Here is a 17,198-nt window from a genome sequence, read left to right on the forward strand (position 1 = left end):
AGCGTCATTTCATCAGCAGTGACACGGCGTCATTTCAAAGGTATGACGTGCGATTTTATTTTTATTTTTTCCTGGGCTTCTCGGTGGCTCGACGTCATTCCTGCACATCTGCGTCCCACCACTCGAATATAAGTATATTGCAAACGTGACGTCACGTCACATTCACTGTCAGTGACGTCATACGATCATTTTATTTTATTTTAATTAATTTTTTTAGTGCACGGTACGCATGCACTTGTGCTGTGGTCAGATTCTCTGTGCACCGGGACATCCGGACTTCAGGCCTTCGGCACACTGCACTGTCACCGTTGGTGACACGCCCCATCCCCGGCCTGTGGCTGTGTGACCCTGATTTGAAAGACAGCATTTTGGTGAGTAATTTTACATCCGGCTGTACACATACAGTACTCATTCCACGCACAACATGGTCCGCTGCCCTTGATGCCTGTTCTTTCGTCTCGTTTGTAATCTTTATATTGTGTATCGTCTGCAAACGAGATCTTTAATTTAATGGGTTCTAAGTGCATAAATTTGTCTCATTGAGGATTCTGCTCCAGAACCCTCTTGCAATTTGAATTGTTGCCTGTTTGCTTCAGCCACAGTCAGTAATACTCTCCTCCTTTTCCCCAAGCGAGAGGGAAGAAATGGCGGACAAAAGTGACCTGAAAGCAGAACTGGAGCGCAAAAAGCAGCGCCTGGCCCAAATTCGGGAGGAGAAGAGGAAGGAGGAGGAGGAGAGGAAGAGGAAAGAGACGAGTGCCAAAGTCAGTCCGAGCACCACCTGCCACCGAAGCGCTCGAGAAAGACCGTGATGTGTGTGTGTTTGTGTGTGTGTGTGTTTGTGTGTGTGTGTGTGTGCAGGCGGAGGCGCAGCAGAAGGTGGACGCCGCCCCGGAGGACTCGGACTTGGATCGCAAGCGCAGAGAGACTGAAGCGCTGCTGCAGAGCATTGGGATCTCGCCGGAACCGTCACTAGGTATGAAAAAGCTTCATCCATTTCATGACAGTGCCAAATCATAAAAATGGGCCGTGCCTTCTAATGAATAATTACGTGGTTAATGTTTCTAATGGTATTTTTACTCAAATGAGAAATGCTAATCCACTGATTGTCTAGAAACCCCTTGAAAAGTTGCAGAAGGGGGACGCCTAGTGGCGAGATAGCAGCATGGCATGCATAAAAGATTCAAGATTGAAGATTCGAGATTCAAGATTGGTTTGTTGTCAGTACAACAGCATACACAGTATAGTGTGTATTGAAATAATATTTCACACAGACCCCCCCATAGTGCAATCATAAAAGAAAAATATAAACGTACAGTACAGGCCAGACGTTTGAACACACCTTCTCATTCAATGTGTTTTCTTTATTTTCATGACCATTTACGTTGGTAGATTCTCACTGAAGGCATCAAAACTATGAATGAACACATGTGGAGTTCTGTACTTAACAAAAAAAGGTGAAATAAGTGAAAACATGTTTTATATTCTAGTTTCTTTGCTCTGATTACTGCTTTGCACACTCTTGGCATTCTCTCGATGAGCTTCAAGAGGTCGTCACCTGAAATGCTTCTCCAACAGTCTTGAAGGAGTTCCCAGAGGTGTTTAGCACTTGTTGGTCCAGCTCACCCCAAACCATCTGGATTGGGTTCAGGTCCGGTGACTGTGGAGTCCAGGTCTCAAGTATATAACTCCACATTCTAACTGAAGGCATCAAAACTATGAATGAACACCATTCATAGTTTTGATGCCTTCAGTGAGAATCTACCTATGTAAAAGGTCATGAAAATAAAGAAGACACATTGACTTAGAAGGTGTGTCCAGACCTTTGGCCTGTACTGTAAATACACACTAAACCAAACTATACTAACTAAAACTAAAGCTTAATTACTGTACAGGTTATCTCTTGAGGAGAAAAGTGAAAGGACTCTTGTAAAGCACAAAAAAATGTTTGTGCTATTCAGAAACGATACAAAAAGTGTCTCACAACGTTCTGGTGGCCAAATCTTGAAGTAATGATGAGCTATGAGCTAAATTGCTTAGAATTTTCCAAGTAGAAATATGCGTATGTTTGCATTTGCCTCAACATCTACACTATTTTAACCTTGTTGCTGTTCTCAGTCCCGACCCCCATGTCCCCCTCAAAGTCAATGAGTACCCCCAGTGAGACGGGCAGTCAGGAGTCGGTGGACGGGGCGGCCGCCAGCAGGTACGTCAGTCTTGTTTCCGTGCTGCCAGTGAGACCGGTTGTCTAGCACATGTACAGTAATGTCTACGTTTGTGAAAGTGAAGCGATTGTCATTGTGAAACACTGCAGCCCAGCACACGGTGACAAGGTGAAATGTGTCCTCTGCATTTAACCGTCACCCTTAGTGAGCAGTGGGCGGCCATGACAGGTGCCCGGGGAGCAGTGTGTGGGGACGGCGCTTTGCTCAGTGACACCTTCCGATTACGGGTCCGCTTTCTTACCCGCTAGGCCACCACTTTTTCCTGTGCTTCCGACTCACCCCCCGGGTCAGCCTGCATATAAAAGCAGTCGCAATGTTTCTTACGTAGGTGGAAGTTTAGCACTGTTCAAGTTTTAGGCAATAGTGAAACTAATGCGAGTTTTTTCACTTGTGTTAAAGAGAAAAACAAATAATAATTAATAAAGGTCCCCTATTATGACATTTCGTTTGCTTGCATATCGGTCTTGTTGGTCCCCTAATACTGTATCTAAAGTCTCTTTCCAAAATTCCGGTTGGTGTAGAATTACAGCCACTCTGATCCGGTCCCACGATGAGATTTCCCAGGACGCACCGTTTCGCCGTCTGTAGCTTTAAATGCTAATGAGGAGGAGAGGGGCGGGACGAGGAGGAGAGCGGCCTATAGAAGTTGAGGAGGCGTTCACGGGAATGACGTCATCAACACCGTTCACCAACCACGATGTTTGGTGCAGACAGGAAGTCGTGTCGACGTTTTTCCAGAAAAAATCAAATGAACCCGTTGGATCTTCAGAGTCTCGCGTGACGGAACTAAAAAATACTTTCGTGCTCATTTTTTAACTTCCAATTGCTGAGCAACTGACACTCAACTGACAAATGATGGTCGGTGGAGATAACGTGTTAGGGGAGGGGCGGGAAATTCTCTGGGCGGAAAAAGCATGAGAAACGGGAGGTAACCTTTCCATTTATGATGTCATAAGGGGACAAATTCCGGATTCGACCGTCTGAGCTGCTGCTCTCTGAATGGTGAAGCAGAACGACCAAAACGCCCTTTACACCTATCGCCATTTCTAGCCACTGCAAGACAATAGACATTAATGTTAAATTATCTCACAAAGGGACATTTTCATGATAGGGGACCTTTAAAGTCTGGAGGGCAAGATTTCTATACACACATCATGTCAAGAAAATAATGAATTTCTGCAATAAACGCTTTAGATGATGACATGGGGTGGGGTGTTGCACCGTGTGTCGTGAATTAAAAAAAGCTATGTCTGCTCGGAGTTAACTTTTATTACAGTGCGAATAATGGGTATTCTGACCATACAAATATCCGAGCACATAATTATGTGCCATTGTGACGTTGGGATGAGTCACAATGCTGTTGCTTGCAGGGAGGCCACCACGTAACCAGAAACGTCATCTTGTCCTTCACAGCACAGACAGTTGCCGCATTAATGCATTAATAGGCTAATAAGGCGGAGTCGTCGTTGGCACCAGCAGGGTTAGAAAGAGTGAAGTTGACACGCGTGACTTTGCAGGTCAGCTGGCCACGTCAAAAACAGGCATCTGAGGCAACACACACATATTGCACACGTGTTGCTGTTCATATCTGAGGCGTGGTGACATGAAAGCGCCCGGGAGGCTCTCGGCAAGGTTACGGACGTCCGGGCAGAGACGGAGAGGGGGGGTCAGCAGGCAGGAACGGTGTAGAGGTGGACGCTGACCACTGGCTCTTGCTCTCTCTTGCTTCTCCTGAACGGGGACCGCAGACATAGGTAAGCGCGAGCGTTCGGTGTGGTTGTGCCGACTCTACCGATCACGCGACCATTTCATCACTTCAGGCCGCCGCCGATGCTCCATGGCTTTCCAGCACATCGGCTGCAGTGACATAGAATAAACTTGCTTGAATAAGCTGAAAGGTTATTTTGTCACATATATAGTTATATAGGTATGATAATAAGTCAGTGTTAAAATTAAAGCAATAGTAAAAGTGTAAAATATTGGACATTTATACATAATCTGGGTCATATTAGTACAGTCCCTGACAAAAGTCTTGTCGCTTATATATTTTCTAGAAACACCAGCTACTAACCTGACCTAAATGTTATTAACCTAAAATGTTAATAAATCAATTGGTGCTAGAAATAGCTCATATGAAACGCTAAAACCCTACAAAATGATGTCTAATGCATTGAAATGAATTAGTTACACTAATAAAAGATTCATCATTTAATCCAGACAGAGAGGTCACATTTTGACAAGGCAAACGTTTTTGTCGCCTATACAGAAATTGAACAAATTTACTGCAAATACAAAAGTATGTCAACAAACTAAGTAGTGGTGCGGTGAGATCCAAATGTAATATCTTGTATGACTTCCATGAGCTTGAAGGACTGCATCCATGCGGATGAAGTCATCAGGAATAGCAAAGAAAGCAGTCTTGCATGCCTCCCAGAGCTCATTAATATTCTTTGGCTTCGTCTTCCATGCTTCCTCTTTCATCCTACCCCACACATGCTCAATGATGTTCATGTCTGGTGACTGGGCTGGCCAATCCTGGAGCATCTTGATCTTCTTCACCTTCAGGAACTTTGTGGAGATGGAAGTATGTGATGAGCACCATCCTGCTGCAGAATTTGGCCTCTTTTATGGTTGGGAATATGAAAGGTAGCTAAGATTTCTTGGTATTTTAGACTATTGATGTTGCCTTCCACCCTGCAGATCCCTCGCACACCCCCATACTGGATGGAACACCAGACCATGATTTTTCCGCCACCATACTTCACTGTTTTCTGGGCGGATCCATGCGGGCTCCAGTAGGTCTCCTGCGACTGTGGTGTAATTCAACAGAAGGTTCATCTGAAAAATCCACCTTCTGCCACTTTCCCAGCATCCATCCTTTTAGCAGGCTGTGGGCCTTGGCAAATGCCACACGGTTTTTCCAATTGATTTTTTTAGTGCTGGCTTCTGGGCACAGATTCGACCGTGGAGGACATTTCGAGACAGAATCCGACAAACTGTTCTGGTTGACACGGGGACTTCAGGTGACCAGGTCTCGTGGAGCACTGCTGCAGTGGAAAATGGGCCGGCCTTGGATTTTTGAGCCAACAAACGCTCCGCTCGAGCAGTTGTCTTGCGGGGTCTGCCTGACCTGGGCTTGTCAAAAAAACATCTCCAGTCTCTACACGTTGAAGGTGCCTGCCACATCAGCAGAGGATCTGGTCTTCAGCCTCTTGATAATCAACACTTTAGTCTCAGGGTGAATCTCAGGCATGTTTGCAGAGGTCTAGTTGCAGTTGATGTGAAGGTCTAGTGTACCGGGGTTCTTTTTATACACACCATTATAAGTCACAGGTGAAGCTCATATGACAAGGCGACAACACTTACGTCTTAAGTCACTTACGTCAATGGACTCAATGGGCCTTACGAAGCTTTGAATATTAAAATACTTTTATACTTTTATGACTTTTAGCCAAAAAAAATCTTGATTGGAAATAGATTCCATCAGCACTTGAGGTCAATGTGTACACAAGCGACAAGACTTTAGTCAGGGACTGTGGAGCCTCTGCGTTCTCGCGGCCTGGATTCGGCACCGACTCCCGCCCCGGCTTCCTCATGCAGAGAAGCGCTCTGTAATTAAAGATCATGTGACACGCGCCACCCGCCCCAGTTCCTGTCACCGCGCTGGAGGGGACAGGGTGGCCGCTCGTGGGCGGGCTGATCATGTGGCACGCAGAGCCGATGCTGTCACGGAGACGCCACCGATCCTGCGGCAGCCATTTCATCTCGCAGGAGAAGCCGCGGCGTGCATGTTAGGGGAGGTCTGCGGGGTCCTCCGGTGGCCTCTGCTGTGTGGCTAGGGGGACCAGAGGGACTCTATGGTCACAGTGCCATTAGTAAGCACACAAGTCCAAAAAATCTATACTTTTTGTAAGAGGATAGCGCTGTTCTTCCCCTATTCCCACAATCACCTTCTCAGGCTCGGAAAAGCACACATATTAATGGAATCAAAGGAGCTGTACTTTTTAAGCAGCTTATTTGTGGCCTTGTTCTTGGTCACATTAGTATGCATCATATTATTAAATGATCATAAAGGTAATAAAAATGTTTCATCTATTGTTTGATAGAAAATAAACGGCCCTGAAGTAAGGTTTTTTAATGCAAAAGACGCCTTTGACCTGGGTGAACAAGCCCCATGGTTAGTGCTGTGCTTTGCACCAGTCGGAAAACTAAATATGTACTTTTCTGTCAAGTAAATAAATGAATATATATAAATAAAAGTCCGAAGGTCCCCCTCCCAGCCACTAAGGTCCTTTTTTTTTTTAAATGAGAATGTGAGCGGCCATTGCTTATTGCTGAGTGCATGGCAATGCGAACGACATATATGAAAGAAATTCATTTATGCAGCAGCCAAGCATGTGCTGCACAGTTTGTGTTACATGAAGTGTAGTGTGATATTCCATACTGTACAACATACATTCAAATGTCATACTAATTCATACACATCAAAAGCATTAACCAATTTTTCATCAGATTGCTTCTTATTCTATGAATTATAGCCGCAAAATGTATTTTTATATTTATATTGTATATATTTATATCTTCATATCTTAATCACAGTCGTTAGACTAGTACATAACAAGACAATTTAAAAAGTCAAATAACAAGTATATTTAATTTTATTGGCCAGCCAATATATTAATATAAATTTAGCTCACTGTATTCCATCAGTCTTTTGTCGTTTTTGGCCAAGGCAAATTTGCCTGAATTTTTAAAGAATCTCTATTGAAGCACTTAGCCTGAAGAGACCATGTAATATAGTATTTTATTACTGTGTCTACTAATATACTAATGGAATGTATTACTGACAATGTTCATTATCTAATGTTGACAATAAAACAAAATATATCACTAGAGTAGCGTTAGACTAGCGTTCTTTACTATGGTATTTTATGGTATCAGAACCTGATGTAGCACATGTTTGGTTGACCCCTGTGTTTCTATGATCATCCCTTCTGTGTGTGTGTGTGTGTGTGTGTGTGTGTGTGTGTGTGTGTGTGTGTTTGAGCGTGGGTCACCATGGAGGCTAATCTCGCATGTTCTCTCCCTCCCCTGTGTGGCGCCCCCTGCTGCCCCCTTGAGGACCCTGCAGTGGGACACTGACCCCTCTGTGCTGCAGCTGCAGGCCGACTCAGAGCTCGGGTACCTGTTCCCTCACTCCCCGTCTCTCTCCCTCTCTCCCTCTCTCTCTCTGTCTGTCTCATCGCTCACGTTTCTCAGCCTCATTTGCTCTAAAAGGAAGTATCATGTCAAACAATCTAAATCTCCTCACGTGCAGTCTGCATGCCTGTGTGCAGTAAAATTATTGTTATAAAGCAACCTGATGATTTTATCATTATTTTTAAAGGCTTGTTAATGCGTGTGTGTGTGTGTGTTTTATTGCCATAATGGTGGAATGCTTCTATGAATGCTTCTACAATTGAGTGTATATTCACACCCAATTAGCCCCTTAACCGACCACTCATTCCCAGTCCGTGTGAAACTGAAGTGATTGTCATTGCGAAACACTGCAGACGAGCACACGGTGACACAATGAAATGTGTCCTCTGCATTTAACCGTCACCCTTAGCGATGGTGAATTTGTGTCAGAAGTGGGATTCGGAGACTAGAATTCCCGCTCATTCGTAAGGTATAACCTTGAGTCTGGCAGCTTAGACCATGTTCCATGTAGTGAAACGCAGTTTACTGAGTAACAAACTCCGGTGCAGATTTTTGTGACATTTTTGGGTCTCGTTGAAATGTTGACTGAATGATAGATTGAGTGCAAAGAATGTGAACTGGGGTACTGAGAATGCTGTATAAAACCATGGTGGTGATGTGGCAGCGATCCATGCTGTGGGAGCAGGTCTGACCTGGCTGTTTTTCGCTCATCTTCCTGTGTGTATTTGTGTGTGTGTGTGTGTTTGTGTGTTGTGCTATAGTCAGTGTTGCTGGTGTGCGGTTAAGCTGCTAAATTTGACGACTTTTGTGTCTGCAGGCGGAGGATGCATCGGCTCGGGGCCTCAAAGATCACACAGGTAGACTTCCTGCCGAGAGAGGTGGTGGCCTACTCAAAAGAGACCCAGACGCCCCTGGCTGCGCACCACTCGGAGGGTACGTGGACGGCTGCCTTCGCATGCTCTACTCGTCCTGTCCCCAACTGTCCCTTTCCCCAACCCATAAAAACGAAAGGCACCATTCATTTTCACGCGTACGTTGACACCCCCCAAAAAACGCTCCCTATCTGGAAAAAATGCCTTTTTACTATACCCCTGTCAGAGCAGGAAAGTTCTTTTTAGCCAAAGCTCTACGGGTTCTAGTTGCCCATTGCAACTCTTTACCAGACAACCTGTTGGAAGATATTGACATTTTCTTCTGAAATGCAGACACCGCTTTACGCCAAATGAATCCTTGGCGGGCAAAACGACCAAAGCTTTCTAAACTTGGGTACTAAAAGGAACTGTTTGCATCGGATCGCGCTGGCCGGGCCAGAGTGGCATCTCCACCGCCTGCTGGCTTCTGGAAAACCTCCGGCAGATTTTAAAAATCCATTTGACCAGCGCAGGCCCCCATTTCCTGAGAGAGAGGCCTGAGAAGTGGCCCTTTGAAAAAGAGATGCCTGCTTGTCAGGAGCCCTCCGCCTCCACCCCCCTCAAAAAAAAAAAAATCACAGTAACCGCATTGACTTGTGCTTTAAGTGGATGCAGGCCCTGGGTAACTCAAGATGGCTTCTGTGAGAACATCACTTGGAATTCTGCCGGGCCGTCCGCCGCTCCCAAGGGAGCACCCACCATTTTCTCGCTCAGATCTCCGTAGAAACAGATAGTCCCAAATCACTGACTGTGCCATCTAGGGTATTGTCGGCTCCAGGTGTATACTAAGTAAAAAGTCCCCAAATGAATGTTTTATGTGATGAGTCAAGCATCTATAATAAAAATAACAATGATTATTATTGTTATTATTATTATAAGCTAAATCAAGTAACATGTGTCCCAGGTTCTATCATTTTGTCCCTGAGCAAGACACTTAACCCTGAGTGTCTAAAGGGGGGGGGCTGATAAGTTACCGGTCACAATGTTATGGCTTATGGGTGTAAATTACACACAATCAAATAGCAGCCAATAGTGTTGACAATACAGCCATGTGGGACTCGGCCAAAAAAAAAGTGACGCATAATCTAATATATGAAATTAAAACCATATTGAGTTGACAGTTACATTATTTTTGTATTGTTTTAGTCAGTTCAAACATGATTTGTGTTTTTTGTTTTTTGCTACTATAAATGAAGATTTTAGAGAGAAACACACCTCTGTGGATATATTCCGTGTGTTTAAAACTTGGACAGGTTGGTCAGGGTACCTTGAAGAATCGGTTATTTATTTATTTTAATCCACAGTTTGTAAGGCTGCAGGTCCCAATGTGAGGTTGGGTCCCGTGCGCCTTCCATCTGTAATACGTGTAATACGGTGATGTGTAATACGGTGCAGTACAGCATAGTATTGGATTACATTTGGTGTTATAACATGAAAATAAAAGTATGCCCTGTATAATAGGAACAGAAGGTTTTCGTTTAGAAAATTATAAATGCTTAACCAGGCTGCAATGTAGCCGCCAAGGTTGTGAGTATGAATCCCGGCTTGGACCTTGTGTGGGCGGAGCTTGATCGCACGGGTTTCCTCTGGGTTCTCCGGTTCTTGGTGAATGGGCGACTCCGAATTGTCCGTATGTGCGAGTGTGATCTGGTGCCCCGCCCTCTGCCCATTTTTTTTTCCGGGATGGGATCACAGACCTAAGCAGGTACACGCAGTTATGGGAAGTGGGTGGGTGGGTGAGTGAGAGAGCGAGTGAGAGTGCTTAACCAGGGGTGTTTAATTAGCTTTTTACATTACAACGAGCTCACATTATTCCCTTGATTTCTACATACCAATACAGCATTAGTCTCTTAGCATGGTTAATGGTTCACACGAGGGTTCAGGATCTCGACTGGTGGCCCTCAAACGACCACAGTAGTGATTTTAATCCCCCTGCCCTCAGTGCACCATTTCATGCACTTGAATTGTATTTTTTTAACTCGATCATATTTGAAGCATCATATTCCAATTATTTCCGCAAATTTATGGCCTTGTTAAAGCGGAGTACTCATGGCACACTGCTAATTTGATTGCATCCTATGGACTCAGAGCCAAGCACAGATGGTTCCAGAGCTCGCTAAACATCTCCATATGGATAAGGCCCTTAACAAGGTCTGTTTAGCATTTGCATAACGCTGTAGGTAGCCGCAATGTAAAGCATAGCTTTATGTTCCCCCGGGTTGCCTGCTCAGTCTCAAGGAGAAATGTTTCAATCTCTGTGGAGTCATCAGCCGCATTAAAAAGTTGTCTCATAAATTTGAGATTTGTTCCATCTTCCCCCGTATGCACAGAAACCCTGTCATGTTCTCATGGCTCCTTGATCCGGCTGTTGGCAGCAGCTGCTTGCTGTGTGATTCGGGACTTCCTGTCATTATAACTGATGTGTTTTTATTCTTTCCACTTCCTTGAAGCCTGATCAGAATTAAAATTGCTCTCGGAATTTCCTGTCAGGGCCAGTCATTTATTCAGCAAGTGCAACCGCCTTCACGGGGACAAGCCCACCGCCTCCCCATCATGCACAGGCTGCTGCGCGGTTAGGGTTGGGGGGGACGGTGACGAGGACGGAGGCCTGACCCTGCCCTCATGGGACCCCTGCTCGGCTTTGAGGAGAGAGGAGTTTGATTTGAGCAGGTCGACTCCCACCACCTGCTGGGGCTCCAGTTCTGTGTTTGTTCAAGTAGCTCCAAGAGTTTGTCTCCCTGATTGTTGAACCTAAACAGACGCCGCATGTGCTGGCCGGCATCTCGGCCTTTTTTTTTTTTGCATGAGCGACTCCGCGGAGCGCCAGGTGTCGTGGGAAGCTCGGTCTCGTTGGGCGAACCCGACCTGCCGATGCCTCTGTTTCTCCGGTTCACCACCAACATAGCAACATGACTGTCTAACAACGTTTTCAATGATCCGTGATATGTAATGGCTTTATATGTAGGCGTCAGGATGGTGCAAAGTGTACGATATGGCAACATCAAGTAGGGGCCTGTATATCATTATAGGGTATATTATCAGTATAAGTTATAGGGTGGACTGCTGCTAGCTGTCTAGCACGTTGACTTCCAGGCGTTAAAAGAACGGAGTGGAAAAGAAAAACTGGAAACAAACTAAGTTTAGGGATCCAAAGTGGTGGGCTCATGGGTAAGGAAGCGGACTCGAAACAGAAGGGATGCAGGTTCAAATGAGGAGGGACCTGCTTGGGTGCCCTTGATCAAGGTAAAATGTGATGTGGCAAAAAAAAAATGCCTTCGCCTCACATGAATTGTAGAGTTTGAAATCCTCGCTGTGTGGTATACACACTATAATGTGGTAAAATTGGCTATCAATCTATTAGCTTTCCTTACATTGCCCGTATTATATGATCCCTGTGAGCACCTAGAATATTGAATAATTATGCTAGTGTCTTGTCAGTTGCCCTTTCTATGAAATTGAGAACACATCTTGTAAATATTGGTTTCTCCATTTATAAATGAATGCCTGATTGCGGCTATTTAAGCTGACCGCTGTCATGATCCGGTCCGGAAGGGGCTACTCCGGTTCCGGGATCCGGACCGGAGTTTCATGGTCGTCCTGTGTTAATGTTTCCTGATTGTTTTCACCTGTGTCTGATTGTATAAAGCTGCCCTGTTCGTATCTGTTCGCCGTCGGGTCATGTCTTCCCCTGTCCTGGTTATCATGTTCATATTATCATATTATGGGTCAGCATCACGTCCAGCCATCTTTCAAGATCTATTGCCTCACCATGTCAAACCAGCATGACAACAGCAAATATTTTGGTGAAATTGTTTGGTGACATCACATTCACTTGAAAATGGTTTTGTTAAAACTCCAAACTTAAAGATATTTGTGCCATGTGCTCTTTGCCACTTTTGGACCTCAGACCGACCTCAGACCCTTGTGTGGTGCCCTGAGGGCAAGTCCTTGCTTAATTCCGGCCTATGCTTTTCATTCCCGGAGTTGAAAGAGGCAGAAACGCAGCTGTGCGTTCGGCAGCTGTATGGGGAAGAATAGGGTCTTGCTTTAATTGTAATGCTGTGTCTTATCGGCACAACCATGTGTGTGATCCTTAATGCTCCCCCATTTGGCAAAGCCACCCCGGTTCAAACAAGGAATCCCAGTATGCTGTCCTCTCACTGGATGATTGGGGTGGTTTCTGGTTAACCCTGATTCACTGTTGCAGCTCCGTTCCAGAAAATGTGGCAAAGGGTCCGGGCGCTGGGGTAATTTGGAAGCTTGTTGCCTGTGCGGTTGTCCGTCATTTCAGACCTAGAGCGCCGTTAAAATTCCCACCATTAAGGCCGTTCCTGTTTCCTTTCATATTTGAAGTGCCAACATTCTTTTTTTTCCCCCTTCATAGAGGAATGGATGGCCATTCCTGGGAAGCAATCGGACGATTATCGGGCCAAAACTAACATTGTGAATCCCTCTGTACTGGATTAATCCCCTCAAGTCATGGGTTGTCAGTATTTGTCATATAAAGCCAGAGAAGAAATGCAAGATGACAAAACTACATGATTTTCCGGAGAGAGCATTTCGCGGGTTGCCATCAACGACCGAGCCTGGATAGAGATGCGGGTGGGGCTTGGGAGTGCTCTGAACTCTTGACCCCACCATGTCCCTTTTTGACATTGTCTCGCTTTTTTTTTTGTATCGAGTTCTATGATTGGGATTTAGTGTACTCCAGTGTCCTTGTGCGTGACTCTATTTAGTGGTCTTAAGCTCTTAATGCAATGAAGCTTCCATTTCCGCGACATCTTGCCAGCCATGAATATCTGTAGTGTGAGGCCGTGTTCAGGTTCTTCTGTGTCCAAGTGGTGGGAGATCGCGCTGTCCTTAAGTGTCCATTGTCCGACACAATCAAATTAGGCGCCAGTCACTGGGTCTCCAGTTCATGATTGGCTTTATAACTCTTATGAAAGAGAAGGTCTGTCATTCCCAAGGCTGGACGCTCCTTGGGTGACGTTGCAGATGCATGGATCGTCCCCTCACGTAGTGGACCAAGAGGTCTCACCGAGGTCAGGCTTCCTGGTATTCCAGCATGTATTCCCCACACTAGCCACAATCAATCGGGCTGGTACAGGTTTACTTTCTGAACGGTTCTTGAGAGCCAGACGACAGGAAAGTTATATTTGGCATCCGGTGTTCTGAAAAATGTTCCAGCGGAGGTATTAGATCTTCCACTTGATTGTCCTTGAAGGATTTTTGCGGCCGACCGATGTTAATGTTTCGGAAAACAGCGAGAGGCCTTTCCTTCGCCTGGTTGTGTTTGCCCACTTTTTTCTTCCCTCCCAAATTTCATAGCAGATTTGAAGCTCTCTGCGAGCTTGTAATGCCGGATGCAGCACCGACCAGTCTTTCCAGCGAAGGGGATAAATGTCCACTTTCAGTAGTAAAACGCGAGCGAAGACACAGCGATCGAGTTCACAAGCGCTTGCCTGGGTGCACCCGACGGTTCTGGACTCGCGTCGGGTTTGGCGAGGGCTCAGGAGTGGGCGTGGACAGAGAAGCCGGGTCACAGGGTCCAGGAATTGGTCTCGCTCAGCAGAAGCTCACGGCGCCATTAATGAGCCGCAGCGGAAAGATGGCCAGAGAGCTGCGGGTCTCTGTGGTTCCGGGCCATTGGGGGACTTGTTTTGCGACGGTTATGATATTAAGGCAGTAATTGGCGCTCAGTGAACCACACATGAGCCTCGGCCGTTTTGGGCTCTTAGGGGTTGCCGCCCTGGAAACCACCTCAATGGGTTTGGACGTTCACAAGGTCAAAGAAGCTTTTATTTTTTTTGGTGTACACATTTATTTGTAAGCTTTGGTGTGACTGTGTGTGTGTGTGTGTGTGTGTGTAAGCTTCTCATTACATTTTTCTGGGCCATTAGCTCATGGGAATCTCATAGGGATTTTTTAAACTTGTGGTAGTCCCATAATAGCTGCTAGTTTCAAGAAAGCACAGTAAGTGATGGCTAATGTGAAATACCGTACACCGCAATGGCCATTCTGGACGTTTGCAACACACTCGATTTAATGAGTAAATAATGGGATTTTAAAAATTAAATAATTTGCCTCGTGTTTGTTCACCTATTATAAGGCAGTAAAACGATAATGTCAACCATGACGAAAATGATCATTTGGTATGGTAGTAATGGCTGTAACAGGTAGCTACGGTCCAATTCAGGGTGAGCAAATTGATCACACACATAAAATGTTTCTGTGCGTGTAATTGGCTGTTTACTGCCCTAATACTGTTTTTTAGCTGACCATTTTAGCTACAAACGGAAGTTGGAGTTCTGACTCAGTTCTGCTTGTTTTGTGATCTGTCCCAGTTCTCAAGCTGACCCTTTGTGTTGGTAAGCAAGCGCCAGTGTCGATGCCCATTGGAAAAAGCTGCCATAGCAGGCCAGAGGTTATCTGCAGCCCTCGGGTTGAGTGTCTGATTGGGGGGGGGGGGCGGCCATTATTCTCGGCCCTATCGCCTTCCCGTATCTCAGGAGTCGGCCGCAGGGCCGGCCAACAGTCGGCTTACCTTCCACCCCGCCGCCTGAGAACGGGGGAGAGACGGGCCGGCAGAGTGAAAGGGAGAGGACCTTCGCCTTGAACGTGGGTCACATATGGAAGCGCTTGCCTGTGCCGTGTTGTTTCAGCCCGCTGCTCATGCAAGAGTTCCTCGGTTAGCTGCCGAGACTCCTTCCCAAACACTGGTAGGGGCGGGGCACCCTGAGACAGGGGTTCGGGAGGGCCATGTCCGATTTAGGTTCTGTTCCTTTCACTCGTGTTAGATTGGTTGTGTTTAAAGGGGGGGTACATCGTTCTTTGAGCATTATTTTGGCTTGAATTTCACAGCCAAAGCCATTCTACTTGTCAAAAATACCAGAAATGAGACACCATTAAAAAAAACAATGTAGGTGCTGCAGATAATTACAAGATACACAATATTTTCCATTTCATAGAAACAGCTGTGACTATTTGCCATCCGATGGGCCCTTGGAATATAGTTTCATTCACCAGAATAGCCCCCCCCCCCACCCACTATTTTCTCCCAATTAAGCACTGACCTGGGTGGTCTGTGGTTAAAGTTGTCAGATGACATCATTCCTTTTACAGTCATACCAACTGTGTGCGTTTTAATGGCAAGAACAATTAGCATTTTGACAGAACGCATACGCTTCTCGCCGTTTGCCGCATAAAAGTTTCTGTTGACCATTAATGACCTGCTGCGTTCTGGACGTAGAACGATTCAGAAACGCTCTCCATTGTTTTTACGGAGTTCTAGTATGCAGCATGGGAACAGCGCGCCGCAGCACGTTCTATACGCTGCGACCAGCAGGGCGCACTCTTGCCACATCGACCTGCGCCAATGAGACACAGCTTTCAGTCACCGAGTCAAAATATTGAAGACATAATCCTTTTTTTCCCCCCCATAATGACAGCCATAAAGTATATGATTTGTGAATTTTGTTTCTATTTATTATGTCGTTCAAAAGTCTGTGTTTTGTTTCCTGTATATTTTTTTTACCTTTCAGTTGAAAGAGCACAAGCAAGAACTACTGCAATTCAACGTTAACATTTATTTGACAATAACTATATTTCTATTCCAATAAATTGTAATCATAGAAAAAAAAGTTTTGCAATCAAATTGTTCACTTCTGCATGGTGAGTTGAGCTCAGGGTCCTGGTGATGTGGCTGGCTTCTGACAGCCCAGGAGTTTGGAAAGTTTGAAGTCATGAGGTTTAATCATGCGCTGTGGCCAGCCCGTGCATTGCATGGCGTGATAGGACTCTTAAAGATGTGGTTCTGGGATGGTGCCAGCTTCACTGGCACCATGTTTGTGGGCTGCAGACGCAGTCGTCTCCCCATTAAGGCCTTTCTGGTAGGTCAGAGTACAGATATAATCATTATATACGGAGTGCAGCATGTAGGCCTAGTCTGGATACCTGCCTATGTATATATATATATACATATGTGTGTGTGTGTGTGTGTGTGTGTGTGTGTGTGTGCCCTGCTGGATGTCACCCATATGTCTTAATTAGGAGAGGTAGCTGATGAGAACTTTAATTGGAGAACTCTGTTTTTACTTTTTTAACATTTTGCATAGGAAACCGACCTGTAATTACCCTTCCTTTCTCATTATGAACTGACTGACATGAATTGTGGAGACTGGAAGACAATGTGGCCTCTGAAAAATATCTTCCAAGTTATTATTATTATTTTTTTTACCTCCTTTGAATTTATACATGGAATTTAGTTGAAATTGACATTTCACAACAACAACAATGATAATATTAAATAATAGTCACTCATTTCATATGGATTTTACATTGCCAAAAAAACACACATACACACAACCAAACAAATAAATCTTGGCTCGCTAGCTGATACATGGACATACAGATATATGACTGAAATAATAAGTATTAGCACAACTTTAGCAAACAAAACCACAAATAACAGGTGGTGAGTGGCATTCCTTACTCCAGTCTAATGTATCCAAAAGTCATTTAATTGAGGCATGCAATAAAAAAATGTATGCATTTACTCATTTATTTCATACCCGCAAAACATCTCAAATGGAATCTGATATATAACTCCAAAACTTGTAAGCGTAGAAAAAGTACAGCTTCAGTTACTGTATATGTAGAATTATGCATTTTGATATTTTTTTTTACTGCAATATTACATCCAATCTGACAAGGAGAGTTTTTTTTTATGTTTTGCAGTTGAAATCTGAAGCATTTCCTAAAGACTTTTATCTCCGTTCAAGTCGAGCCGTCACTTTATCTGTCTCCCGCTCTCTGAATATTTCCAGACCTCCAGATCTCCCCCTGGGTCCGAGGGAAGGCTGAT

At 45.0% G+C, this 17,198-nt stretch overlaps 1 protein-coding gene across 4 annotated transcripts in view; it reads left to right on the forward strand.

Annotated features, from left to right (window-relative positions):
- Nucleotides 1–17,198, forward strand: part of LOC114770394 (cytoplasmic dynein 1 intermediate chain 1-like) — a 54,204-nt gene continuing 37,006 nt past the window's right edge. The window contains exons 1-8 of one of the 4 annotated variants that reach the window (XM_028964296.1): nucleotides 1–40; nucleotides 218–371; nucleotides 632–764; nucleotides 862–976; nucleotides 2,119–2,206; nucleotides 3,974–3,979; nucleotides 7,347–7,406; nucleotides 8,242–8,357. In XM_028964296.1, the coding sequence (XP_028820129.1) occupies nucleotides 645–764; nucleotides 862–976; nucleotides 2,119–2,206; nucleotides 3,974–3,979; nucleotides 7,347–7,406; nucleotides 8,242–8,357 (505 nt within the window). In that variant the 5' untranslated portion in view covers nucleotides 1–40; nucleotides 218–371; nucleotides 632–644. Of the gene's footprint in view, nucleotides 41–217; nucleotides 372–631; nucleotides 765–861; nucleotides 977–2,118; nucleotides 2,207–3,973; nucleotides 3,980–7,346; nucleotides 7,407–8,241; nucleotides 8,358–17,198 lie in introns of those variants that run through there. The other 3 variants (XM_028964297.1, XM_028964298.1, XM_028964299.1) reach the window with 3 other exon arrangements.

The sequence above is a fragment of the Denticeps clupeoides genome, chromosome 20 (assembly GCF_900700375.1).
Source record: "Denticeps clupeoides chromosome 20, fDenClu1.1, whole genome shotgun sequence".
Classification (NCBI taxonomy): domain Eukaryota; kingdom Metazoa; phylum Chordata; class Actinopteri; order Clupeiformes; family Denticipitidae; genus Denticeps; species Denticeps clupeoides.